At 37.8% G+C, this 26,290-nt stretch overlaps 2 protein-coding genes across 6 annotated transcripts; one reads left to right on the top strand and one right to left on the bottom strand.

Annotated features, from left to right (window-relative positions):
- Nucleotides 1–164: 164 nt before the first annotated feature.
- RPS27A (ribosomal protein S27a) lies at nt 165–2,567 on the top strand. Its single transcript, XM_059406067.1, has 6 exons — nt 165–215; nt 317–381; nt 881–935; nt 1,348–1,433; nt 1,780–1,911; nt 2,381–2,567. Exons 2-6 carry the CDS (start codon nt 334–336, stop codon nt 2,528–2,530), a joined length of 471 nt encoding a protein of 156 aa, XP_059262050.1. The 5' UTR covers nt 165–215; nt 317–333; the 3' UTR covers nt 2,531–2,567.
- MTIF2 (mitochondrial translational initiation factor 2) lies at nt 2,457–26,290 on the bottom strand. Of its 5 annotated transcripts, none has more exons than XM_059406063.1 (15): nt 26,234–26,290; nt 25,630–25,878; nt 24,183–24,405; nt 23,661–23,772; nt 17,515–17,686; nt 16,890–17,050; nt 15,820–15,996; nt 13,518–13,657; nt 11,399–11,523; nt 9,813–10,017; nt 9,194–9,446; nt 8,008–8,148; nt 5,839–6,003; nt 4,337–4,477; nt 2,457–3,750 (listed from the first exon to the last, which is right to left on the bottom strand). In XM_059406063.1, exons 3-15 carry the CDS (start codon nt 24,396–24,398, stop codon nt 3,578–3,580), a joined length of 2,181 nt encoding a protein of 726 aa, XP_059262046.1. In that variant the 5' UTR covers nt 24,399–24,405; nt 25,630–25,878; nt 26,234–26,290; the 3' UTR covers nt 2,457–3,577. The 5 variants fall into 5 exon arrangements, with proteins under 5 accessions (XP_059262046.1, XP_059262044.1, XP_059262045.1 ...); XM_059406061.1 differs by having other exon boundaries at nt 26,179–26,273; XM_059406062.1 differs by having other exon boundaries at nt 25,715–25,878; nt 26,179–26,273.

The raw sequence follows: 26,290 nt of genomic DNA, 5'->3' as shown, positions 1-26,290 counted from the left end.
TTTCGAGAGCATTCTGAGGGTTAAAGTGAAAAACAAGTTCAGATAGGAAAGGAGGAATGAGTTTCATGGCCGCATCTGGCGGCATGTGGTTAGACAGCCGCTGTAACACCAGTCCGGCATTTGACGTGGTCGCCTAAGAGGTGGGGCCTCTGGCGGGGGCGCCAGGAAACCCCGTGGGCCGGCGCCTTGCTTTCCTTTCCGATCCGCCATCTGTGGTGAGTATATGCTCTCGGGCCTCTCTCCGGCCAGCGGCCTATCCGGTGCACTGTTCTGTGTCCCCACGTCTGACCCTTCTCCTCCTTTTCCTCAACCTCAGGTGGAACCGCCGCCAGGATGCAGATTTTCGTAAAAACCCTTACGGGGAAGACCATTACTCTCGAGGTACGGGTCAGGTGGTGTGAGGAAGTCAAGGCCTGAATAAGGGCCTGAAGTGAAGTCTGGGACTTCCCCCGCTTTCTGCCGTAAAATGCGCTTAAGAGCCTGGGTTCTGAAAACTGACCCTGAATTGAGGGTTGTTGGCTGAGTAGGGGCTAGGGCTGGCTTTCGATATCTGAAGTACGGGCTCTCACCTCTTCAGCAGTTCCGGCCAGGTAGCCAAAGCAGGGGGCCCGCGGTGGGGGGAGGGAGGCGCTCCCACCGGTGGGCGCGAGCGCGTGTGGCGCAGTCGCCGCAGTGGGACCTGGGCTGTGCTCGGCTCAGGAAGTGTGCTCGCCGGAGGCAGTCCTGGGGCGGTTGCCTGCCCCCTCGGTGAGTGGTCAGCTTTGCTGGGGTAGGCTTCAGCTCTCCACCGGCTAGGTTCTGTGATAACTTGCAAATGGAATTGGGCGTTTTTTCTAGTTTTTTTACTGTGATACCGGTATTTGCATTTTTAAACTCATAGGTTGAACCCTCGGATACAATAGAAAATGTGAAGGCAAAGATTCAGGACAAGGAAGGCAAGTAATATTTTCTAGTTCAGGAAATTAACCTGTACCGGCCCAGCCTAACTACTGGACATAAGTGCTCTTGGGGGGGGGGGGGGGGGTTGGAAGATGTCGGATTGACAAAGTGAAATGTTTTTGAAATAATAACAAATATTTGTGTGCCTGGGGCCAACGAGGGCTGCTCTTCCTAATTGTGAACTTGGGTGAGCTATTTTAATTCTCTACCCTGCTTCATTTAAAAATGAAGGTAGTAGTAATGTGTTAACTGTTATTGGGATTAAATAAGGTCAGTTGGGCAAGCGTTTAACATGCCTAGCCTGTAGTAAGAATTCAGTGACTGCTATTAGTACCCTTTATCTGAGTAAGGATTATCCATAAATCTAATCAGATGCCCTTGTTCTGATGGGACTTTATTTTTTATTAGGAATTCCTCCTGATCAGCAGAGACTGATCTTTGCTGGCAAGCAACTGGAAGATGGACGTACTTTGTCTGACTACAACATTCAAAAGGTCTGTTTGGAGGAAAGAGCAGTCCTTTAAATGTAAATCTTTGTAAGTTTTGATGAGCACGCAAAAGTGGGGGAGAATAACGTTAGCAATAGATTCCTTGGTGACTCTTGCATTAACATTTCAGAGACACTGCTACAGTTTCTCACAGCCTGGATTGTGTAGATTGCTTCCCATGGTGTGACTTGATGTGTTCTTAAATCTCCTTATAAACAAGTAGTTGATTCCCCCTCCCCCAAACTTATTGTATTTATCACATCCAGTTAGAAGGTGTGTGAAGCTAGTTGCCCCTTAGTGGAATATGAGCATTAATTATTTTAAAGCCTATTTCATCCTCTTCCATTAACAGGAGTCCACTCTTCATCTTGTGTTGAGACTTCGTGGTGGTGCTAAGAAAAGGAAGAAGAAGTCTTATACCACTCCCAAGAAGAATAAGCATAAGAGAAAGAAGGTTAAACTGGCAGTCCTGAAATACTATAAGGTGAGCCAATGTAATAAAAACGTTTCTGGGTGCCTTGTTAGCGCACAGTAGGTAGTGTGTCAGTTTCATAAAAACGTTTTTATCCACAGATTAATTTTGTTTGCATCTCTGGTTCTAAACTTTCTATTAAATTTTTGTTATATAAATTTATAAATTTTTGTTTTCTGTTTGGTATTTGAATAAGCTTCACATGATGAGGTTCACTTTTAGCTGCTTATTCCAAACCAAGTTCTGATTTTGAAGTCAGATCTGGGTGTAGGTCTTAACTCTCAACCACTTGCAAGGCAAGACTTTAATGGGGTCTGAACTATTTTGTTGTGATAATTACTAGTGAGGATTTTGAGTGCTTTGTTTTTAAATACAAAAACTACACTGTTTTGCGATATTAAAGGTTGAATTTTGAGTCACTTAACTTAGACTTCAGAATATGTTATAAAATTATCTTAACAGCAGGTTTGTACTTATTTAGGTGGATGAGAATGGCAAAATCAGTCGCCTTCGTCGGGAGTGCCCTTCAGATGAGTGTGGTGCTGGAGTTTTTATGGCTAGCCACTTCGACAGACATTACTGTGGCAAATGTTGTCTGACCTATTGCTTCAACAAACCAGAAGACAAGTGATTATATATGAGTTAATAATAAAAGACATGAACTAACATTTAATTGTTGAATTTTATTCCAGCAACTTAGAGTGGATGATCACACCATTTTGATAAACTATACATACTTTGGCAGAAAAATTTAAGATTGTATTTAATACCAGTTATCTAAGTAAAAGCTATTTTATGTTTCTGTCAGGTTTTTTGTCCATACTATTAAAACTTTGGACCAGGTAATTCTTGGAGGACTGTCCTTGTGCATCATGGCCTCTACCTACCTGATGCCAGTAGCACACCACCCATTTCCACCACCGGATATATCCAGACTTGCCAAATGATCCCTGGCATGGTGAGGAAGAGGGAGCTTGCCCCCCGCCGCCCCCCCACTCCAAGAAACACTAATTTGTATGAACTGGTGTTACATATTGCTTAAACAAAGGCTGTGATTCATTTGTTTCATATATAAAACATGTAAAGGCTAAGCTTTCAGTAGTAAATTAGACATCCTGAGTCCCTGGGTGGTTTGGCTGGGATGGATATATGCTATCTACAAGCAAGGGAACATTATGCAATGTTGAGTGTGAAATCTTGGAATTTTAAACACTTTGTCCACTAGTGTGTTAACACTGAAAAATAAAGTTTTGGGGAAGTATTTGGCACCATATTTTGTTCATAACTAAATTCAGGGAGGTTTGCTTATCTTGATACCACTCAACTAAAACATGCACTTGAAGTTTACTATAAAGTGATTATATTCTACGGCATACCAATAATTAATTGCCTTTTACCACACCATTATTTTCAGGATTTCTACTTGGAGTCATGCTCAAATAAGGTTTCCTATTTCTGTAGTATTTTGACAAGTTATCCATGTTAATATTTGGAGTAAGTACTAGGGTATTTTTCTTACCTTCACTGAAGCAAAACTAGATGCTCTCTACAATAAAGCAAGACATTTGTTTATAGTTTTTAATTTATTTAATAATCCGCCCAGCATACGGTTTGAACCCTGGGATTAAGAGTTACATGCTCTGCCAGGCACCCCATTGTTTACATTTTTAATAAAATTTTAAAATCCTGGATCCCAGGAAGTCTTGGCTGGAACTTGTTTTTCTTCATAACAAATAATTTCATCTCCCACTTTAAATTCTATCTTTTCTTCACTCAAACTGAGACCACAATCCATTCCAGTTTTGATGATTGAAACGTCATCTTTATGGTGTTTCAATGAGCTTAATGAACCTTAAGAAAACAGAAAAAATCCAAGGTACATATATACTCAACAAGAAATAAATTACTAAGTGCTATACAGCTGGTACTAAAAGGAAATTAAAACTGAAATTCTTAAGTGTTACCGTTCTACCAGGTTAAATGACAACTAAATACTATGGAAAATCCAACGGAAAATGGTTTGCTGTAAACAAGACAGGGTTTACAGTGAAAGATAACTAAATTTCCCATTTCAAAGAGAGATTAACTTTGCAGAGGACTGGCATATTCAGGACTTAATGAGATAAACTCAGCAAAAGACTACAGGCAAAAGGTCAAAAGGAAGTAAGCAAATACAGTGCTGCAGAAAAGTATAGAACACAGGTAGTTTTGGGGCCAATTTTTAGGAGCTTAGAAAATCAGATTACTGATTTATTAGGATTATTATTATAGGTTATTAGAACTTGGAGGGAGCCCATCACTAAGAACAGGTTTGAGTTCCCAAGAAGGAATGGCCTAAACAAGGATATGGGAGTGAAAGATTTCAGATGGTTATACAGAATAAGATTTTGGTGACTGGATCTGATGTCTACTAGGAACAGACTGTGATGTTGCTTACCCTTCCAAATAACATCTCCATTACGGATTAATTTAAATTTTTTTTGTTTTTCTAACTGTCCCTTTTGGACTCTGCAGCCAGCCACAGGAACTTTTTTCTTCCCTTCTGTTACAGAAAAGGTAGCTAGTATAGAAGCTTCACCTTAAAAAAGAAAAGAATATTAAGTACACAGAAAACAAAGATTCTAAGAAATACATAATTTCACAGATTCTGCATGGCAAGAATTAAAAGTGAGAAAAATACAAACTCCTGCATAGACAGAAATCCAAGTTTTCTTTGATTCTGCCAACTTTATTTTCCTGACCACTATTAGAAACATAAACACGAGGGGTTCCTGGATGGCTTACTTAGTTAAGCCTCTGCCTTTGGTCCAGGGTCCTGGGATGTAGCTCCCGCATCCCAGTGGGGAGCCTGCTTCTCCCTCTCCCACTCCCCCGCTCCTGTTCTCCCTCTCCCTCTCAGTCTTGCGTGCACAGTGGCTCTCTCAAATAAAAAAAAATCTTAAAAAAACAAACCATGAAATCCCTGGGTTCACAAGAATACATGTTTGCCAAAAGAATAAACAAAAGAAAGTGGAATTCATTTTCTTAGCTTAATAAAATGTATTAGAAGATTATAGTCTACTGTCCATTCTATAAAAACCCACTTTTCAGCTGTCCCTCAATATATTTTCTCAAAGATCATCTGTTGGGACACCTGGGTGGCTTGGTCAGTTAGTTGGGCCTCTGCCTTCAGCTCAGGTCATGATCCCAGGGTCCTGGGATCAAGTCCCATATTGATCTTGCTCAGGAGGGAGCCTGCCTCTCCCTCTGCCTGCTGTTCCCCCTGCTTGTGTACTTTATGACAAATAAATCCTTAAAAAAAAAAAAGTTTTTAGCTGACTTATTTTTATCTCCCCATTGGTAATTTATATCCACTTAAGAATACTAATTCTGTGACTCAAGCTTAATTTTTTTCACTGAAAATTATCGTCATGTTTAACAGGTCAGAAAAATATCTAAAATCTCCGGACCATTAGAACAGATAAAATGGTTCAGTAAGTCTCAGATAAATTTAGGTTTCCAGCTGGCCAAGGGATATGCTAGAAGAAAGTTTTTAAATACGTGGTACTCAAACATAAAGTAAACTATCTTCTCATGGTGGATTTCCCTGCCAGCTTCCAGGACAAAAATCAATGGCTTCCTCCACAGCACTATATATAATCTTTATCCCCCCCCCCTCATTCCAGTCTAATTTGTACTACAATTAGTTGTTGATGTCTAAATTTTAGGGCCTCTGTATCCTCAAGGCTGAAGCACAATGTCGCAGACGGTAGGTGTTTACAATACATATGTAGTTACACTGAACAGATCCATAGTAAGTCATTTTTTTCTACAACACAGGCTATATATTGGAACAGTGAAGATATTTCAACAGTGAACTACATTTCCCCCTAAACTTTGCTTTCAAGTGCTATTTACAGCACCTAAGATATGAATGTTCAACATTCAGTGAACACTCACCTATTGGATGCTCTTCCACAGTGCATGGCAATCTGCTGCTCAATTCCTCCTGCAAATCTTCAATCAGGTGGTAAATGATTTTGTGAAGTTTAATTTTTACTCCTTTTTTTGCAGCAGACTTCTGGATAACATTGCCTACATTCACATTGAAGCCATATATAACACCTGGCAAGCAGAAATACAATCAATAAAGTAGCAAAAATACAGCATTAAATACTTCTTTCAAGCAAAAACTCAAATCTAAATATTGTTTTATTTCCAGGGCACCTGGGTGGCTCAGTCAGTGTCTGCCTTCAATTCAGGTCATAATTTCAGGGTCCTGGGATTGAGTTCTGCATCGGGCTCTCTGCTCACCGGGAAGCCTGTTTCTCCCTCTTTCTCTGCCACTAGCACTACCCCCACCCCCGCAACTTGAGCTTCTCTCTCTCTAATAAATAAAATCTTATAAAAAATAGTTTTATTTCCTTCTATGTAAATTAAAAGCAAGTAGGGAAAATGAGAAATTCTATAATTTTTTCTCATGAACACTTACTAGTTTTCAAATCAATGACAAGATTTTATAAATTATCATTTAATAAGGAAAATTATGGTTTTTAAATCCATCCATTTAAGAGACAAAAGTACCCATAGTATGCAAGGCAGTTTGCTAAACACAACTTTAATTTTTATACCACAGAAATAAGAAAAAATGATTAGGGCTGAAATACTACATTATTTTAATAACTGTACTACTAAATTATAATCTTATTGTCTACAACATTTTGCAGATTACTCATAAGTATTCAGTTGCCCAAAAGATGGTCAATTACAGTACCTTAATTGGTAAAGTTCAAGAATTATTTTAGAAATGAGAGAATTTCCATGGAGCTGACCATTTTACCAAAGAATCGTGTATTTAGGGGCACATGGGTGGCCCAGCAGGTTGAGTGTCTGACTCTTAATTTTGGCTCTAGTCATGATCTCAGGGTGGTGGGATGGAGCTCCACCCTCTGCAGGAATTCTGCTTCTTCTGCCATTCCCCCTGCTCACACACACACTTTTTCTCTCTCAAATAAATAAATAAATAAAAGGAGTATGTATTTAACTGCAAATACTTTGGAGGGAATAAAAAAATACAACACTGTTGAGACGCCTGGTTGGCTCAGTTTGTTAAGTGTCTGCCTCAGGTCATGATCCCAGGGTCTTGAGATCAAGTTCTACTTAGTGCTCCTTGCTCAGATGGGAGCCTGCTTCTCCCTCTGCCCACTCCATCTGCTTGTGCTCACTCTTTCTCTCTCTCTCTGACACATAAATAAAATCTTAAAAAAAAAAAAAAAAAAAGGCAAAACACTCTTACCTTAAGTGAAAAAAAATAATGCAAACTACTTAAGAGAAAAACCTTGAAAGTCTTATCATTAAGAATTCATTCAACATACTATCAACATTTCATAGTATAGTGTAGGCCAGTCAGTGCCTAGAAAATACTTGGAATTAACCAGCATTACTAAACATACCTTTTCCATGGTACAGGTAACATCTAATTTTAACCAAGTCCAGTCATGAAGTAGCTCCTTTCTAAGAGATTCATTAATTACTCAATAAAATGTTGGTGCTTTGCTCGATAGACTTAAAATGACAGTCATGAGTCACCTTTTTGTACTTTCTGTATATCATAAGTTCAACTAATAAACAGTCCCCCTGCCTTCTAGACATTTAAAGCTAAAAACAGTGCTCGCTTTGCAAGCACATACACTAAAGCTAAAAACAGCTTTGAATCTAAGATATATGATTTGTAAAATTACCAATAAACAAAAAACAGGTAGACAAAAGTAAAAGATGAAGTGTTGAAGAGACTGATTACAGTATTAAGAGCATTCAAGTCTAAATAAAGGATAACCAACCTTGGATTAGGTGGGGAATTGGGAGGGGGTAGAGGACAGTAAATCTTCAAAAAACAAAACAAAACAAAACAAAACAACAAAACAAGAAACACTAATGAGACTTAAAAGAGTTCCCAAAGGTTGCAGTGCACATTCCATTCAGCTCAATGACTAGGGCTCCACTACAGCAGGAAGGGGGATGCTTCTAAGGGTAAATGGCAGATTGACTAGAAAAGCAAAAGACAGAAGCAAATGGTTCACACTGTGTTCTAGGGAACACAGTTAAACAAATAGCAAAGAGAATCCTTACCACGAAATGTTTCAGCAAGGTTAACATCATTTTCACTGACATCACCCACACCAAAATGTACTAATTCAAGTTCACACTCATGTGAAGCATCATAGGTATCCATGATGTTCACAATGGCCTCAACGGAACCATCAACATCACCTAAATGCAGCAGAAGTTTAAAATTACTGGTGTTAAGAGGCATTAAGACACAGAAATGACAAAAACCTATTTAAAGCCATAATAGGAATGCCATTTACCACTAAATCCATTTTTATTTAGGTTTAGCATTATAATTAAAATTTAACTTTAAATAAAGTATAATGAACCAAATGTACATTTACAACAAAACCAGCAAGGAAAATGTTTATTAAAATCTCCTCCAGTGAGGGATGGGCAAAAACGGTGAAGGAGGGCAAAGGCATGAACTTCTGGTTACAAAGTAAGTAAGTCATGAGATGTAACATACAGTATAACAACTATAGTTAGTATATTACATATTTGAATGTTGCTATAAGAGATCTTAAAAAAGTTCTTATCACAAGAAAAAAAAATTTTGTAATTATGTACTATGATGGATGTTAGCTAGACTGTGATGATGGTCATTTTGCAATATATACTAATATCAAATTATTATGTTATATACCAGACACTAACATAATGTTATGTGTCTATTATATCTCAATTAGGGGCGCCTGGGTGGCTCAGTGGGTTGAGCCTCTCCCTTCGGCTCAGGTCATGATCCCAGGGGCCTGGGATCGAGTCCCGCATGGGGCTCTCTGCTCAGCAGGGAGCCTGCTTCTCCTCATCTCTCTCTCTGTCTGTCTCTCTGCCTATTTGTGATCTCTCTCTCTGTCAAATAAATAAATAAAATCTTTAAAAAAAAAAAATCTCCTCCTGGGACACCTGGATAGCACAGTTGGTTAAGCACTGGACTCTTGGCTTTGGCTCAGGTCATGGGATCAAGGACTGTGTTGGGTTCCGAGCTCAATGTGCATGGAGCCTGCTTTACTTTCTCTGTCCCTCCCCTTCTTTCTCAGTTTCTCTCTCAAATAAATAAATAAATCTTAAAACAAAAACAAAAAACCACACACTACCCCTAAATGCCAAAATAATTTTAGCTTAAATTTAATGGCCCAAATTGTGAGAATGAAAAAATACATATATTTAAAAAATTAGTTTTAAAGTACAATCTTTCCAAAGTCACCTTTAATAATTATAGGAAGAATGTGTGAATCCCTTTCTTCTTTCTCTTTTGCCTTCAAGGGTTTTAGTTCTTTTCTTTCTTGGTACTTTAGAAAGGATCTCTCCTTCCAATGTATGTTGCCATACTTCTCACGGGCTTTCTGATGTGCTTCTTGGTGCTCCTTTCGCTTTTCTTCTATTATTTTCAGATCCTCTTTATTTTTCTCCTGTTCCAGCTCATACTTTCTCCAGTCAACAACTGCACGTGCCCTTGGCTTTACAGGGAAAAAAGCCAGCCATTATTTAACTAAATAGAAACCAGAAATTTATGCATTATATTTTTCCCCAACTTAGCTTAGCTTAACTCATACATAAAACCACTAATTTTATAAATTTCAAGAGACATATAAAACTTTAATCTGGGAGCTTTGTATGTAACAGATGATTTAATTTAAAAATATTGGCTCAAGTTTTTAAAAATTCTATAGCCAAAATCTAAAATGGCACTACTGGCCCCCTCACGGGCCCTTATAGCCTAAAAGTATTTGTTAACATAAATATACGTATTTGGTATAACATTAGAGATTAATATTTAAAACCACTGTTATCATATCTAATATGTAGGAATTAGCTTGATATACCTCAGATTCTACTTCAAGAATTTCATCTCCTGCAGAAGGGAGGTCTCTCCAGCCTACAATTCCCACTGGCATGCTGGGGCAGGCTTCATGGATTGTTTTTCCATTCTCATCAAACATTAAGCGTACTTTTGCCCAACTCTTTCCAGCAACCAGAATCGAGCCTTTCCTCAAAGTTCCTCTTTGAATTATAGCTGTAGTAACAGGACTAAAATGAAAAGAAATGTATATATTCTTAATGCCATAAGCAGGATGTAAGAACACTTATCTTAAGTAGAGCAAAGATACCTTTATGAGACTTAAATATATATATACATATATTATGTACACACAGGGTTAATCCCACTTCCCATGCATGCTTTCATACTATAAAAACATTTCTACTTAATTGCCAAAAGGTGGAAGCAAACCAAATGTCCATCAACTGAAAAATAAAGAAAATGCAATATATACATATAATGGAAAATTATGCCAGCTTAAAAAAGAAGGAAAGCCCTATCATATGCTCCAACATGAACGAACCTACCTCAACGACATTATGCTAAGTGAAATAAGCCAGTCAAAAAGGACAAACACTGTATGATTCCACCCATATGAAGTATCTAAAGTAATCAAAATCACAGAAACACAGAACAGAAAGATAGTTGCTAAGTGCTGGGGAAGAAAGGAAAGGAAATTAGTGTTTCACGGGTATGCAGTTTCAGTTTTACAGGATTAAAAAGTTCTAGAGATCTGTTGAACAGCAAAGTGAATATACTTAATACTACTGAACGATACACTTAAAAATGGTTAAGATGGTAAATTTAATGTTATGCTTCTTTTATCACAATTTTTTTGAAAAATGGAAAAACTAAACCATTTCTTATAAGCGTATGGTAGTGGAGGGTGCAGATAGCTGAGTGCTCTGACAGAGACCTCATCCTCTTTCTGAAACTAATTTGTTAAGCAGTGAAACTTCTTGCTGATAGGAAGAAAAATTAAAGAAAAGAGCAATCCTAAGACCTTCTTATATATTATATTAATGGGGAAGGACATAAAGAATCTAAGAACCCTAAAATGCAACAATTACTATTTCATTCCTATTTGTTGATCTATGAGGCTTTATTTACCAATTCAGTTAAGTCAGTGGGAAAAAAAAAATTCAAACTGAACTACTTATGTCATCTAAATGTAACTAGTAGATACAGAGAGATAGTTGCTATGGTCTACTAATAACTGCATCTTTTGTTTTATGTGCTAGTGCAACAAAATGTTTTTCAAAGCAAATGCTTTGAAAATATTGTTCATGGGGCACCTGGGTGGTTCAGTCATTAAGCATCTGCCTTTAGCTCAGGTTATGATTCAGGGTCCTGGAATCGAGCCCCACATCAGGCTCCCAGCTTGGTGGGAAGCCCACTTTCCCTCTCCCACTCCCCCTACTTGTGTTCCTCTCTCGCTGTGTCTCTCTGTCAAATAAATAAATAAAATCTTTAAATAAAAAGAAAAAATATTGTTCATGTTTAACAATAAAAATAATATACTGTTATATAATCAAGTCATAAAAACAATGAAACAAAATTATTAAAAAGCAAGAATTTTTAAAGTCCTACCCTCTTCCTTTGTCTGTGAAAGATTCTATTACTGTTCCTTCTACTGGCCCAGTGAAGTCTGCTTTCAATTCTAACATTTCTGCCAAAGCAACCGTTGCCTCTGCCAAAGCCATCAGATTATCACCCTTTAACAAAAAAAAGGTGTTAACATACAATAATAAAATATTATCTGTAAATTTATATACCAAGGTCAGAAAGCCAAACAATTCTTTACAGTTTATTATACATTTCTCTTTAAGCATTAAAAGCATGAATTATCCAATTAGAAAGGAAGCAAGGAAAGGAGGGAAGGAGGAGGGGAGGAAGAGAGAAAGGGAGGGAGGGAGGAAAGAAAAGGAAGAAAGAACAAAAGAAGGTAAAGCAAGAAAACCTGATCCAGGGACAGATCTTTCAAGGAAGAATGGCCACTAGTGTGCTCTTTAATACCCTTTCATAAACATATGCTTCATTCATTCATTCATTCATTCATTCATTCTCTCTCCTCCACGTCTCTACTTTCTTTACAATGCTACTTTACATTTGAAGTTTATCCAACTGAACAAGCTTTCACATCTATTATTTCATTTGATCAACTTAAGAATGCTGTGAAATAAGTATATCAAACATTACTTACCCTTATTAAATAACTAAGGAGAAAAAGTATGAACCAGACCCAGGCTTTAAAGACATACTCTGTAATCACCCAGCTATACAATCTTGAAGAATCACTTCTCCCCACTGGATCTCTTTTCCTCAATTGTAAAACGAGGAAGCTAGATTAGAGGATTGTTTCACCTTTAATGATCTATGTTTCTATGCTTTCTACGGCTCCAAGATCACACAGCTGATTATGTGGAGATGAAACTGACAGGGAAGGGGTTTTTCCATTCTCTGTGTCAGCTAAGAGATTGCTCAGTTGTCAGAGTATAAAACAATGGGACAAGTGTAAGCAAAGCTGATAAAATAACTTGCTTGCCTATCCACTTATTACTAGTATTTATTCCAATTTACAAAATCCTGTCCTGAAAAGCAGAGCTAGGGTATTTCTTTGCATGAAGTATCCTCTATCTCTACTTGGAAAAAAAGGCCTCATCTTACTTCCTGCCACTCCCTCCCAATTTCCTCCGCTCCACAGAAATCATCTCTGCCCTGACTCCAAGTGTGGCTAAGCAGCTTTACATTTATCTACTCATCTCCTGGTACCTGGGGAGAAAAGGTGACCATGCCTTCAAATGTTTTAGTCTTGCCACATGGCTTTCAAGAGTACAAAAGCAATCGGGGTAGAATCGAAAGATAACAATGCAAGGTAGCATTTTATGAGTTTCAGAGAAAAACAGGCATGGCTTTACTATTAATGAAGGCATGATTGCTAAGCATCTTAGACGTAACACATTTAGGAAAATTAAAGATAAAATGAGACGTAACTAGAGGAAGGTAGCTAAATATAGTACCATCCTTCAGTGAATAAGGAGAAAAAAAAGTATATTATGTACAAATGATGGAATATGGCAAGAACGGACAAAAAAGGAAATGCACTTAGCAGCAACCTGTACAGGATAAGAGAATTGGAAAATGCTGTCATACAGCAGATACTCAGCTTCCCTGGTGTTTTTTAATCATAAAATAATAATTGATCATTGAGAAGACAATGGAATTCCTCATAAATAACATAAACTTACAGCAATTTAATTCACAGAAACATTGAATTAATCAATAACAACAAACTGAACCCAAATGTTTAATCTTTGTATTAGTGAAGTTTTTGTTTAAATCTCCCTTAAATGCCCTAAACCTGTATTTTTTCCACTATAGAAACAAGAACTTTTTATTACAAATTAGATTTCATTTCTGTTTAAAAAGGTCTTTAGCAGCTTACTGTAACCCTATCCTCACATTTGCCATTTGTTCTCATTCTATGTATCTCATAATAAGAAAAGCATTAGGTATGGACTTCAACTGGACACTATTCAGCTGTGTAACCCTGGACTGGGGATCTGCCAAAGCAAGGTGATGATACCAGCTTTGCCTAGTACTACAGAGGACTTCTAAACAACACAAATACTATGTGTCAAGATGCACTTTGTGCATTAGGTACAGCAGGCCCATCTGGACACATCATCTCTGAGCTGCCTACATTTACCGTGAGTGCAGAGATGTGCACTGCTTGGACATCGCCGCCATAATCTTCACAGACCACATCATAAGCTAGCAGTTCTTTTTTCACTTTTTCAGGATCAGCCCCAGCTTTGTCACATTTGTTTATGGCAAGGACGAGAGGAACTAAAAGAGAGTTAAAAAGAGTGCAGATGAAGACACTTTCAAAGCCAGGTATTGAGAGTGAGACACCAAATTTTTCTGGCTTTCTCTTTACTCAGTAGATGTACTAAGCTAAAAGACAGATCCAAAAAAACAAACAAACAAACAAACAAAAACGTGCTTTAGATCCCCTTTACTCTGCCTTCTGCACATAAAGGAGGATTCTGGATGTGAGATGTCAAAACTATCATTATAAGCAGATTCTGAATTAAGAACAGCTACCTAAGATGATAAAAACCAACCAAACAAAAAGCAGCATTTTGGGTAGAGAAAAGCCTATCTTTTAACCTAAATGTAATTATCAGCAACTACACTGAAGATAATCTCCAGGCCAAAAAAAAAAAAAAAATTAAGAGAAGATTTTAATCCAATTCTAAACCACTAGATCATCTGCAACTAGCTATTAAGTCAGTTAAAGCCCAACATTGTATTCTGAGGTGAAACTAAGTAGCATTATTATAAACTTTCTTTTAGGATTTACAGCAATTCTTTATTCATACATACTCACTGAGTATCATAGTAGAGTCTCAATAAATGCTTGCTTAATGAATGAGCCAAATAATCTTATAATCTACTTGTCAATATTAAACACACCCTCACATTAGTGAAATTGCGTAAAATGCTATGAGATAATTCTCTGGTTGGGAATCAACTTTGCAATTTCCTCAGGTATCAAAAGAAGGGAAATTGAAAACAGAAACAAAAAAGTCATACAATCCACAAGCTACTATTATGAAAAAGTACATTCTGTATGAATGAACTGGAACTTAACAGGGACAAGAGAACAGGTATAGAAAGCATGATGTAGGGGTGCCTGGGTGGTTCAGTGAGTTAAAGCCTCTGCCTTCAGCTTAGGTCAGATTCCAGGGTCCTGGGATTGAGTCCGGCATTGGGCTCTCTGCTCAGTGGGGAGCCTGCTTCCTCCTCTCTCTCTACCTGCCTCTCTGCCTACTTGTGATCTCTGTCAAATAAATAAATAAAATCTTTAAAAAAAAAAAGTATGATGTAAGAAATTCATCCTATCTCAACTACCTGCTTTATGCAAATCCCCAGCAAATTTATCACCTTCCTCTTTTTGTTATATTCCCTAGAATCACTATGAACATAGTCCATTACGCTAAGGCAGTTTTGAAAAATTAAAAAGGCAAAAGTAACACTGGAAACTAGAAGACCAGATTCCAAATATGGAAAATTTTCTCATGCCAACAAACCTAGGGGAATGTGATGCATGCTTCATCAGGTACATTTTCTCAAGAGAGCAGTTATTTTCTCAGTGGGTGTAGGGTCATATCAGAGTAAGAATGAATGTACAAAGTAAGCGTGTGGAGGGAGTGGCTATTACTAAAGTTTTTAAATGAAGAAGCAAGGGAGAAAATACCTAAGTGATTTTCTAAAAGTTTCAATTTTATACCTTTGACCAAATAGGACTTATTTCAAGCATATGAAGGAAAAGTTTCTCTTTACTTTTTTTTTTTTTTAAAGATTTTATTTACTTGAGAGAGCAAGCAAGCATGAGTAGGGGAAGGAGCAGAGGGAGAGGGAGAAGCAGACTCCCCACTGAACAGGGAGCCAGACTTGAGAGTTTATCCTGGGATTTCAAGATCATGACCTGAGTCAAACGCAGACACTTAAATGACTGAACCACCCAGGCGCCCTGAAAAGTTCCATTCCGAGAATTCTGGACAATATATGAACAAGGAATAATAGAATATCACCACTTTGCAACTCCTAATGTATTTAGGTGATGGATACATAGAAGTTCATTATTCTGTCCTTACTTCTGTAACTGTTTAAAACTTCCATGATAAAAATTTTTTAAAATGTCATTGGAAGCCATTACATTCTCACACCATGCCAAGTAAGGAAACAGTATCGGATGGACTGTATTTGTAATCCCACATACCCAGTTGAATCCTACTACACTCTTCTTAGTAGTTATGTCTGTGGGAAAACAATTCAACTGTCTTTGAGCCCTATCGGTAAATAGCTGTAATAATCCTGGGATTGCCAGAAAGATTATATGAGCTTCATGTAAAGCATCCCAAAAGAACGACTTTAAGTAGAACCCTTTAAAAAAAAAAAATAGCAACTTCTTTCCTGATATATGTAAGTCAACCACACGGTACCTTGAGCATCTTTGGCATGCTGAATAGATTCTACAGTTTGTTTCATCACTCCGTCATCTGCAGCTACAACCAATATGACAATGTCAGTGACCTGAGCACCTCTGGCTCTCATTGCTGAGAAAGCAGCATGTCCTGGAGTATCCAGAAAGGTAATCTTTTCCCCAGAAGGCAGAGAGACTGTGGAAACAGAAACCCAAGAACACTGAGGACTCAAATATGTACTTTCTTAATACAAAGAAATACATGTGAAATTATCAAACAGAATCAACAATTCTTAAAATGACTTATTCTTTCCATTAATCTTAATCAGGAACAATACAGATCATCATTTTACACTGAAAAGTAACAAAGCATTGAAACCTTTAGGGTTTTCCTTTCATGTAATAATTTCAAACTAAAACTCTTTCTAGAATACACTTTTCATAAAAAACCAACTGGTATGTATTGATTCTGGAGAACAGAGCAATAGTTAATAGGCAGTCTCCCCTTCATGAGCAAACATCAGCTGCACAACTACACTCAGCAACAAATGCTATTTAGTATATGGTTAGGAGCTTAGAATTTGAGCCCAAACCCAGCCTTGAGTGTAAATCCTGGCTCTGCCACTTACTAGCTGGGTACCCTGAACAAGTAACTTAATCTACACAAGCCTCAGCATCCTTATCTATAAGAATATCAATACCTACCTCGTGATGTTGTTGTCAAGATAAAAAAGATAAGGCATATAAATAAGGTGCTCACCACAGTGCTGGGCACTTGCTAGGTGCTCAATAAATAGTAGCTGTTATTTAATTATTAGCAACGTTATCAAAAACTAGCACTGAAGAACTGTAGCCTCATTAAAGCAAACTAAGAATGAGCCAGGATGAAAAAGGTAATATTATTTTCTTCCTATAGAATGTACAAAATAAGCCTTATTAACCAACTGCTCTATATTTCATTAGACCAATGGCTTGAAGCTCTAGGCTTCCCTTTTATTTTGAGTTTGTCTATCTCATACTGTGACACTTGGTTTAAGAAAATAGTATGTGGGGGTCCCAGGCACATTGTAAGATAATGTGTGTCCATACCAAGAAAGGCACCAATGTGCTGAGTGATGCCTCCAGCTTCCATTGCTGCCACTTGAGTTTTTCGCAGTTTGTCAAGTAACGTCGTTTTCCCATGATCAACATGGCCCATTATAGTAACAACTGGGGACCTTGGGGTTAATAAAGCTGGATCTGCCTGAGGCCTACAATTAACAGCAAAGGAGTTTCATTTCTTAAATATCTTTATAGCCAGTAAATTGGTTTGCAGTCATCTCTGTGCACTACCATTAACAATAAAACCCAACATTCAGATTTGAATAGGTAGAAGTATCTTCCTCTTCCATAAATGCAATGACCTACAGCAAAATATATGACTGCCCATGTACAGTTGGCATCTTCACAACAATAGGATTTTTAAGATTCAATAAGACTCAATAAGAGGTTTAAGTTCAGGATCAATATACACACTCAGTTAACTAAGAAATATAACCCTCAGAGTTTTATAACATGAATATACTTTCCAATATTTTAAACACTTTGAAGAAAAATTTAATCTATATTCCACATCAATTTAACTGCAAAAAAATTTTAAGGTGTATCTTTCCATTATAAAGTGTGAATAAAACTATGTGGTTTCCTTCCACCAATATATGGGGTTAAGTTTTACCTTCTTACAGCATCTTTATTTTCTCTGACTTTGTCCTGTTTTAATTTGCTCCATTTTAACTTCATCCCCGCCTTCTTAATTACTTCTTTGATCCAGACTTCATCTAAACGTGAGTGTGCTTCTAGTGAATCTAAGTCAATAGCAGTGTTCATTAAAGCTTCATATATACAATCTGGGTGGAAGAGAGAAGGCCTTTTAGGATCATGAATTAAATGTTCACAAAAGTGACCTCTATTAATAAATGTCTAAATATGAACAGTACACTCAATGAAAAGAACAATTATATAAGCTGTTCCTCTAATGTTAACAAATCATAAACAAGCTGAAAGAAATTAATCTTTAAAATATGATTCATCTAGGGCGCCTGGGTGGCTCAGTGGGTTAAGCCGCTGCCTTCGGCTCAGGTCATGATCTCAGGGTCCTGGGATCGAGTCCCACGTGGGGCTCTCTGCTCAGCAGGGAGCCTGCTTCCTCCTCTCTCTCTCTCTCTCTGCCTGCCTCTCCGACTACTTGTGATTTCTCTCTGTCAAATAAATAAATAAAATCTTAAAAAAAAGAAAAATTAAAAAAAAAATAAAATATGATTCATCTATATTGACATTGCTGCATTCATAAATATTTGAATATTTATGTACCATAAGAATCATCTGAGCTACCAATAAAACATTACAGGTTGTATACATCTATACTGAGCAGTTTATCACAGCCTAGTTCTTTGAAAACGTGTAGTTACACATGTCATGCATATATAAATGTGTATGTATATATAGTCAATTCTCATTATTCACAGTGGGTATGTTCTATAAACCCATCACAAATACTGAATTTAAAACTACCTAACCATCACTCCAAGGGGAAATACAAGGTTAGGTTCTTCCAGTTCCCAATCACATCTTCATTAGCTAATCAATACATATTATGTGTTTCTGTTTCAAGATATCTTACTTAATACATACTGTTAATTCAGTTATGCTGAACTCACAGCCAAAAGCACTAAACCCAGTACATGAAAATAGTTTATCTAACACATGTATTTTCTCTGTAAAGCACATTATGGCCTTCTTGCAAGTTAGTAACACTAAACAGTACTTCATTCAGTACTATGCTCAGGAGCCATCTTCATCCGCAAAATCAACAAAAAGGACAAAAATGTGAAAACATGACATTAAATAAGCCACAAAATGATGCTTGTTTACAGCATAAGAGCTAAAGCAAAAGGCAAAAGTTGCTTTGTTGAACCTCAGCTAGGAATGTGTGATTGGGCAATTCAAACTTTTCGCTGCTCCACGCATGTCCAGGAATGATTGCAAAAGCATTCTGAATATTGATTTGGGGCTATAAATACATTTTTGAGAATTCGGTAATAAAAAAATCCCCAAATAAGCATAACAAATAGCATGGAGGACAAGGGGAGTTAGAGAGAAGGGAGCTGGGGGAAATTGGAAGGGGAGGTGAACCATGAGAGACTATGGACTCTAAAAAACATCTAAGGGTTTGAAGTGGCGGGTGGGTAGGAGGTTGGGGTACCAGGTGGTGGGTATTATGAGGGCATGGATTGCATGGAGCACTGGGTGTGCTGAAAAAATAATACTGTTATGCCGAAAATAAATAAAAAATAAATTTTTAAAAAATCCCCAAATAATAAGGATCAATTGTATGTGTATACATACACACATACACTCACACACACACACACACAGAGTGTCTCAGAATAAACATAACACATGTAACTTATTTATTCATTTATGTACCTATTTAGGGTGTCCAGAAAGTCTTGAAATACAGGAAAAATATTTACTTGTTATTCTTTTTTGCATTCTACTTAATGTACTTTGTTTTCATTTGTCATATTTCCCTGTAGATAATAAATTAATGTATCTGTGATGATGATAAATAGTTTTATGTTTCTAGACTTTCAATTACCCTTTAAATATATATTTCAAGGGGCGCCTGAGTGGCTCAGTGGGCTAAAACCTCTGCCTTCAGCTCAGGTCATGATCCCAGAGTCCTGGGATCAAGCCCTGTATTGGGCTCTCTGCACAGGAAGGAGCCTGCTTCCTCCCTCCTTCCCTGCCTGCCTCTCTGCCTATTTGTGATCTCTGTCTATCAAATAAATAAAATCTTAAAAAAAAATTTTAAAAATGTATATATATTTCAAGAAACAGATGTGAAAGAAAGGGATCCTCAAATAAGTAGAACACAATTCAAAAAGAATATCCTATTCACTAGTGTGCAGGTAAAGGTTTACTCACAAGACTCTCCAAAAAAAAAAGAAAAGACCTTTCATTATTACAGCATTTCTCAAGTTCCATAGTGCAAATACTCCCACCATGGTTGATTTCAGCTACCAACACGAAGTCACTAAACACAGAGATAGAAAGAGATGGGCAGTAGCACACTGTTATATTGTACTCCCACCATATAGGTACATGGACGTAAATAACCTCAAGAACACAGAAAATAGTAAAATGCAGTAAAATAATTAGGAGTAAAGGGATTTGATGAATAATACCTTTGTTTATGATTTAATTTTTGTAATGGTTGTGTTTATCGGCTCACATACTTCCTCAGGCTAGCAATCAGCCCCAAATCTGGTGCAAACCAGACCCACACATCACTGATTCTACCCTGTAATAATGCCAAGAAACCCTTTCCTATGTATATCCCCATCACATACTTTCCCAAGAAAGCACATTTTAAAAGAATATGGTGCAAATGATCTATATGGATATGCACTCAGAGAACAATAAAACTCTAAACATATAAATTATAATAAGTATAATTCTATTTCTTTTTTTTTTTAAGATTTTATTTATTTATTTGACAGAGAGAAATCACAAGTAGTCAGAGAGGCAGGCAGAGAGAGAGAGAGGGAAGCAGGCTCCCTGCTGAGCAGAGAGCCCGATGCGGTACTCGATCCCAGGATCCTGAGATCACGACCTGAGCCAAAGGCAGCGGCTTAACCCACTGAGCCACCCAGGTGCCCCAGTATAATTCTATTTCTAATAATGCTAAAACCCCTAATAATCCAGTAACTAGTCTTTCAATGTTATCCTAAACTTTTGAAAGTAGCTTATACAGAGATAATCTCTTTCCCTCTATATTAAATGCATTGAGTAGGGGTGTCTGGGTGGCTCCGTGGGTTAAGCCTCTGCCTTCGGCTCGGGTCATGATATCAGGGTCCCCTGGGATCAAGACTCTGCTTGGCAGGGAACCTGCTTCCTCCTCTCTCTCTCTCTCTCTCTCTCTCTCTGCCTGCCTCTCTGCCTACTTGTGATCTCTGTCAAATAAAAAAATAAAACCTTTAAAAAAAAATGCATTGAGTAGTACATATTATTTTATCTTTATCCAAGACTTAAACGTTTTCAAATAGAAAAGTGCCCAAAGCATTTCAACCAGAAATATTACATCTTAAGTTATTTTAATTGACCCAGGGGAGGAAAAAAATCTCCTTACGTTGCTAATGCAGTAGTTAAATTAAGTAGGCTCTATACCCAGCATGGAGTACAGCATAGGGCTTGAATTCATGACCCTGAAATTGAGTTGAGATCAAGGGTCGCATACTTAACTAAGCCACCCAGGTGCCCCAAAACTATTACCATTTTTAATTCAAATGAGATGCAAATATAATATTAAATAAACTTCGAATAGGTAACTTTTATTTAAATCATGGCATATAAGTTTTGGGTCTAGAGCATCAATCCATAGGATTAAATTTATCTTTTAATTATTTGGCAGTATAAAAGGATTATTACAGTTATGTGTTGGGGTGGGACAGCCAATGTTTAAAAAAAGAGAATCCTCAGGGAGCCTTTGTGGCTCAGTCAGTTAAGCATCTGCCTTGTGATTTCAGTTCAGGCCATCATCTCATGGGTCCTGGGATAGAGTCGCCTCAGGCCCCCAGCTCAGTAGGGAGTTGGTTTGGGATTCTCTTTCCCTCTCCCTCTGCCTCTCCCCATACCTGTGTAGCGTTCTCTCTCTCTCTCTCCCCCCCTCTAAAATAAATAAACAGATTTAAAAAAAAAAGAATCCTCATCTTTAAGTGATAAATACAGAAATATTTATGCACTGATAGATTAATAACTGTCACTAGCTTATGCATATATTATGCTTATTTTCCATTCCTTCTGCTTTCATATATATACAAAAATTGCCAGTAATAAAAGTTTTTAAAAAGTCACATCTATTACCAATATTATTTATAAAATTATATCAATACAGTTTTCCTTGGAAAAACTGTCAATGATAGAGCCATATGTATTTGTTCTCTTGAAGTTTTTTTAATAAACAGATTATATAATCAAACTGCAAAGTTATAAAAATGCAAGGCTGGGTGAATTTTTTTTCCTTTTTTTTTTTTTAACGATTATATTTATTTATTTGACAGAGAGAGAGAGATATCACAAGTAGGCAGAGAAGCAGGCAGGAGAGGGGAAGCAGGCTCCCCGCTGAGCAGAGAGCCCGATGTGGGACTCAATCCTAGGACCCCGAGATCATGACCCAAGCTGAAGGCAGGCAGAGGCCCAACCCACTGAGCCACCCAGGCCCAAGACTGGGTGAATTTTCTATTACTTTGTAAGGATGTACATGTACAAAGAGTAATAACACTTTCAGAAGGGAAATATGTTAAAATTCTAGCTCTGCTGTAATTTACAAAATAACAATTCTTGAAAGATAATTTGGTCTGTGAAAAACAGCATGGTCTATGTAGCCATACTCTGAGTTCAAATCCTCACTTTACCACTTACTGTGGGAATTATTTACCTTTTCCATGCCTCAGTTTCTCAACCTATAAATGGGGGTAATGATTACATCTACCTGTATTGCACTGTGAGTTAATATATATAAAGTACTGGTACAATAGCTCAATAATATGAGTTATTATTTTTTTCTGTTTTTCCAAGAGTCTGCCTTGTCACTTTATTTTGCTACAATAACAGGCTATTTCTTATTTACTGTTATCTTTTTAAATTTTATTTATTTGTTTTTGAAAGAGAACATGCTTCACACAAACTGGGGGAGAGGGCAAAGGCAGAGGAAGAAGCAGACTTCCTATTGAGCAGGGAGCCTGAGGTGGGGCTTGATTCCAGAATCCTAGGATCATGACCTGAGCCAAAGGCAAATGCTTAACCGAATGAGCCACCCAGCTGCCCCATTTACTGAATTGTAATGCTAGTTAATAATGAGAACTCAAATTTTGTTCCAATAATCCTAAATTAGTAATAAATACACCAACAGTGCAATGAAGGAATTTTTTAAAAATTACAATAAAATAAACAAAATAGTATTATTAAGAGTTACTATTAAGGGGCGCCTGAGTGGCTCAGTGTTCAAGCCTCTGCCTTTGGCTGAGGTCATGATCTTAGGGTCTTGGAATCAAGCCCCACATCAGGCTCTCTGCTCGCTGGGGAGCCTGCGTCCCCCCCTCTCTCTGCCTGCCTCTCTGCCTGCTTCTGATCTCTCTCTCTCAAAATAAATAAATAAATAAAATCTTTAAAAAAAAAAAAAAAAGAAAGAAAGAAAGAAAAAAGCTACTATTAAAAATATTTTCCTGGGGGCGCCTGGGTGGCTCAGTGGGTTAAAGCCTCTCCCTTCAGATCAGGTCACGATCCTAGATCCTGGGATTGAGCCCCGCATCAGGCTCTCTGCTCAGCAGGGAGCCTGCTTCCCTTTCTCTCTCTCTGCCTGCCTCTCTGCCTACTTGTGATCTCTGTCAAATGAATAAATACAATCTTAAAAAAAATATTTTTCTGCTGGCACTACAGATATTGTTACAATGAGTGAAAAAAGAAAATCAGAAATTACAGACAACAAAAGGAAAGTTAAGTATACAGTACCTCAGCCCAAAATCGTTCTCTGGACTTACTCTAAAAGCCTACAGAATTTCTGAGAAAGAAGGGGTAGTGCAGATAAGAAAATCTTTTTCACTTTTATTAAAAGCAAAATTTAGAGAACTATATTTGGCTGGTAAAGAGACAAGAAACTAATTAAGAGTTTATGACCTAAAGTGAAAAATACTGGAATGATTTAACATCTTTTTAAACCATCAGTCTAATTTTCATCTTTGAATGTCTTCAGTCTCATTGCAAATAAAAATGTAAGTATTCCATTTCCTATATTTTTCCTTACAAAATTATCTGACCCACCTATGTCTTTTTCCATTGCTCTGGCCAGTTCCTCAACAGTCATTCCAATCCATACCTCCACCTCCTTTTTGGATTTTGTTGAAAATAACTGAGATTTCCGTGATCTTTCTTCCTATTAAAAATTCAGGATGCATACAGAAGGAAAAAGAAAAAACTTTAAGTGACAATATAGATTTATTCTGGAATATCTACCACAATAACAACTCCTATTTCTACCAACAGTCCCATAAGTAGTTAAACCTTAGATTAAAATTTACTGTCCTATACCCCTACTCCACTATTATATACTAATTTCCAAGTAATCAAATTCATCAGCATTAATGAATAACAAACTAGAACGTGCCTTCTTCACAAAGATTTACTGCCTGGAGTCCAGCATTAAGGAATAAAATTCTATAATGACAATATACACAAATAATATAATATATATATTTATACAAATATATATATATATAAAATAAGATAATATAATAATTCACCTCAGACCAAATAATATAGTAACTGATAGAAATCTATAACTACCTTCTTTGTTACTAGAAGCCTATATTGAGATAAAGCCGCCCCAATGAGCGGGTCTGTTTGCCAGGGCCGAATGCAGAGCTGAGCTGTCCACACCGGGTAAGCAGATGAAAACACATGATTCCACTGTGCTAACCTTCTCTGACCCAGGCTGTGCAGCTGCCTAAAGACAGTGTGAAATCGTAGCAAGTTCTCCAATTTCAGTATCTTCTGGTTCATGTTTCCCCTGGAGAAAGTTTTAAAATAATATCTTGGTTAATGAAAATCAAGTTAGCAAATATTAAGTGGATTTCTACTCCATGAAAAACACTGTGCTAGAGTTACAACAATAAGTTCAGCTAGATTCTCGCCCTGAAAGAACTCATGGCTAATTCAGGGAGATGGAATTTCATACTAACTACTCTGTAGATGTTAACGATCATTATTGTTGATGTTCCTACCACAACAGAACTGAAATACAACTTACAAAGTGATTTTTTTTTTTTTTCATTCTTGAAACATCAACTAACCAGATCACAACTAGAGTGACTTATCAGCTCTTTGTTAAACAACCTCCAGTGGCTGGCCATTATCCTCTTTAACGAAAACATGCTAAATAAAGACTCATAATCTGCCCTCTGCTAACCTCTCACTTCATCTGTTACTGTTACAGTCCCCTCCCTCCTATCTCGGAGCTATCTCTGACCCCCCTGTAATTTCCGATGGCTTGTCATCTAATTTTTGAATCCTTGCATATGCTATCTCTACTTGGAACTATCTTTCAAGCCTCAATATTTTTCCCTCTTCCAACCTCCCCCTCCCCCAAAAAAGATTAGAGTGGGAAGAAGGCGCCTAATAAATATCTATTGAATAATGCCTTTTGAATGTTATTCTTGTAACAAAAGAAGAGTTACCTAGGAGAAAATTGCAACAGAACTTAATAGTGTAGTTCAGAACTCAGGAGTATAGTTATTTTCTCCTTGAGTTGTCTTTCCGCTCTCAGTACTGCATTTCTACAGCTTTGCTTTTCAGTTTTTAAAGAGCCACTAAAATAATGTAAGATGTACAGTTTCTCTCCTCAACATTTCTTGAGTACCACCTTCCAGACATTACATTTGAGGATGCTGATTCAAAGTTTAATGAGCCAGAGTCCCTTCCTTCAGAATTTACTGTTCTTAAAAGTTCCAATAGAAGATTCTTAGGCACATGAAACACCTCAAGAAAGCACATTTTTAAAAAATCTTACTTAGGTACATGTCCCTGGCCTAAGAAGTAAAGAGATTCATTCCTCTAAGAAAAAGAATTTTAATGAGCCTAAAACCAGATGTAGCACGGGCATAAATTAGCAGAATGGAAAGAAAAGCACTACATGGAGACTAACCAAAGCACAGACAGATAACTGAAAAACACACTGCGGGGCGGGGGGCGGGGGGGCGGATAATGCAGGTGTGAAAACTGGAAGGAACCTTACTCGCTACTTATTCCAAGCTCCTCATTTCATAGAAAAGGAAAATGAAGAGTCCAGAGGGGTCAAAAAGAATTCTCCAAGGTCATACCACCAGTTAATGACAGGCCGAGAAGACAGGCTGACTCCCAATTCGCCGTTCTTTCGCAGCTAGGCAGGCTCTCCTCATCACGGAACCCGAAAAGAGATGCTACAAACACGTAGCTGCGTTAGTGGGAACGGCTTAAGGTAGGAGCTGTCAGCTTTGGAATTTATCTGAAAGGTAAAAAGAAGTCATTGTAGAAAAACGACGGCCCTCGAACCCGGCGAAAACTTCGCCTGGAACCCGGGCCGGGAAACCTTGGGCCCTGGGCATGCGGGGCTCGCGGGAAGCGGGAGCTAGTCCGCCGCTCCCGACGGAATAAAGCTTTCGCTACGCCAGGGGAGGGGTCCCGCCGGGATTAAAGCCCTCGCAGAAAGGCTTCCGATCGCTCAGGGTTTATAGCCGGTGCCACTGCCACTTCAGGCCAACAATACACGGCCCCCGGGACGACCCGGCAAGGGAATCCCACTCACTTCGCTGCTACATTGGGCTCTGGGCGACCCGACTCTGAGGAAAAGCGGAGATCACCTTGCGGGCCCGGGACAAAATCTGTCAGCCCATCAGTCCGTCCCCGAAAAGGTCCCC

The sequence above is a fragment of the Mustela nigripes genome, chromosome 7 (genome assembly GCF_022355385.1).
Source record: "Mustela nigripes isolate SB6536 chromosome 7, MUSNIG.SB6536, whole genome shotgun sequence".
NCBI lineage: Eukaryota > Metazoa > Chordata > Mammalia > Carnivora > Mustelidae > Mustela > Mustela nigripes.
Note: the sequence above shows the minus strand (reverse complement) of the source record. Positions and strands in the feature narration are given on the sequence as shown.

Bases quoted from the DNA above. Each gene is read 5' to 3' on its own strand.
- RPS27A (XM_059406067.1), top strand. From the start codon at position 334: ATGCAGATTTTCGTAAAAACCCTTACGGGGAAGACCATTACTCTCGAG. The intron at 382-880 runs GTACGGGTCAGG...TTAAACTCATAG, and splicing joins GGAAGACCATTACTCTCGAG to GTTGAACCCTCGGATACAAT. The intron at 936-1,347 runs GCAAGTAATATT...ATTTTTTATTAG, and splicing joins AAAGATTCAGGACAAGGAAG to GAATTCCTCCTGATCAGCAG.
- MTIF2 (XM_059406063.1), bottom strand. From the start codon at position 24,398: ATGAACCAGAAGATACTGAAATTGGAGAACTTGCTACGATTTCACACT. The intron at 17,051-17,514 runs GTAAAACTTAAC...TGTTAATTGTAG, and splicing joins AATAAAGATGCTGTAAGAAG to GCCTCAGGCAGATCCAGCTT. The intron at 11,524-13,517 runs GTAAATGTAGGC...TTTTTGTTAAAG, and splicing joins TGCACATCTCTGCACTCACG to GGTGATAATCTGATGGCTTT.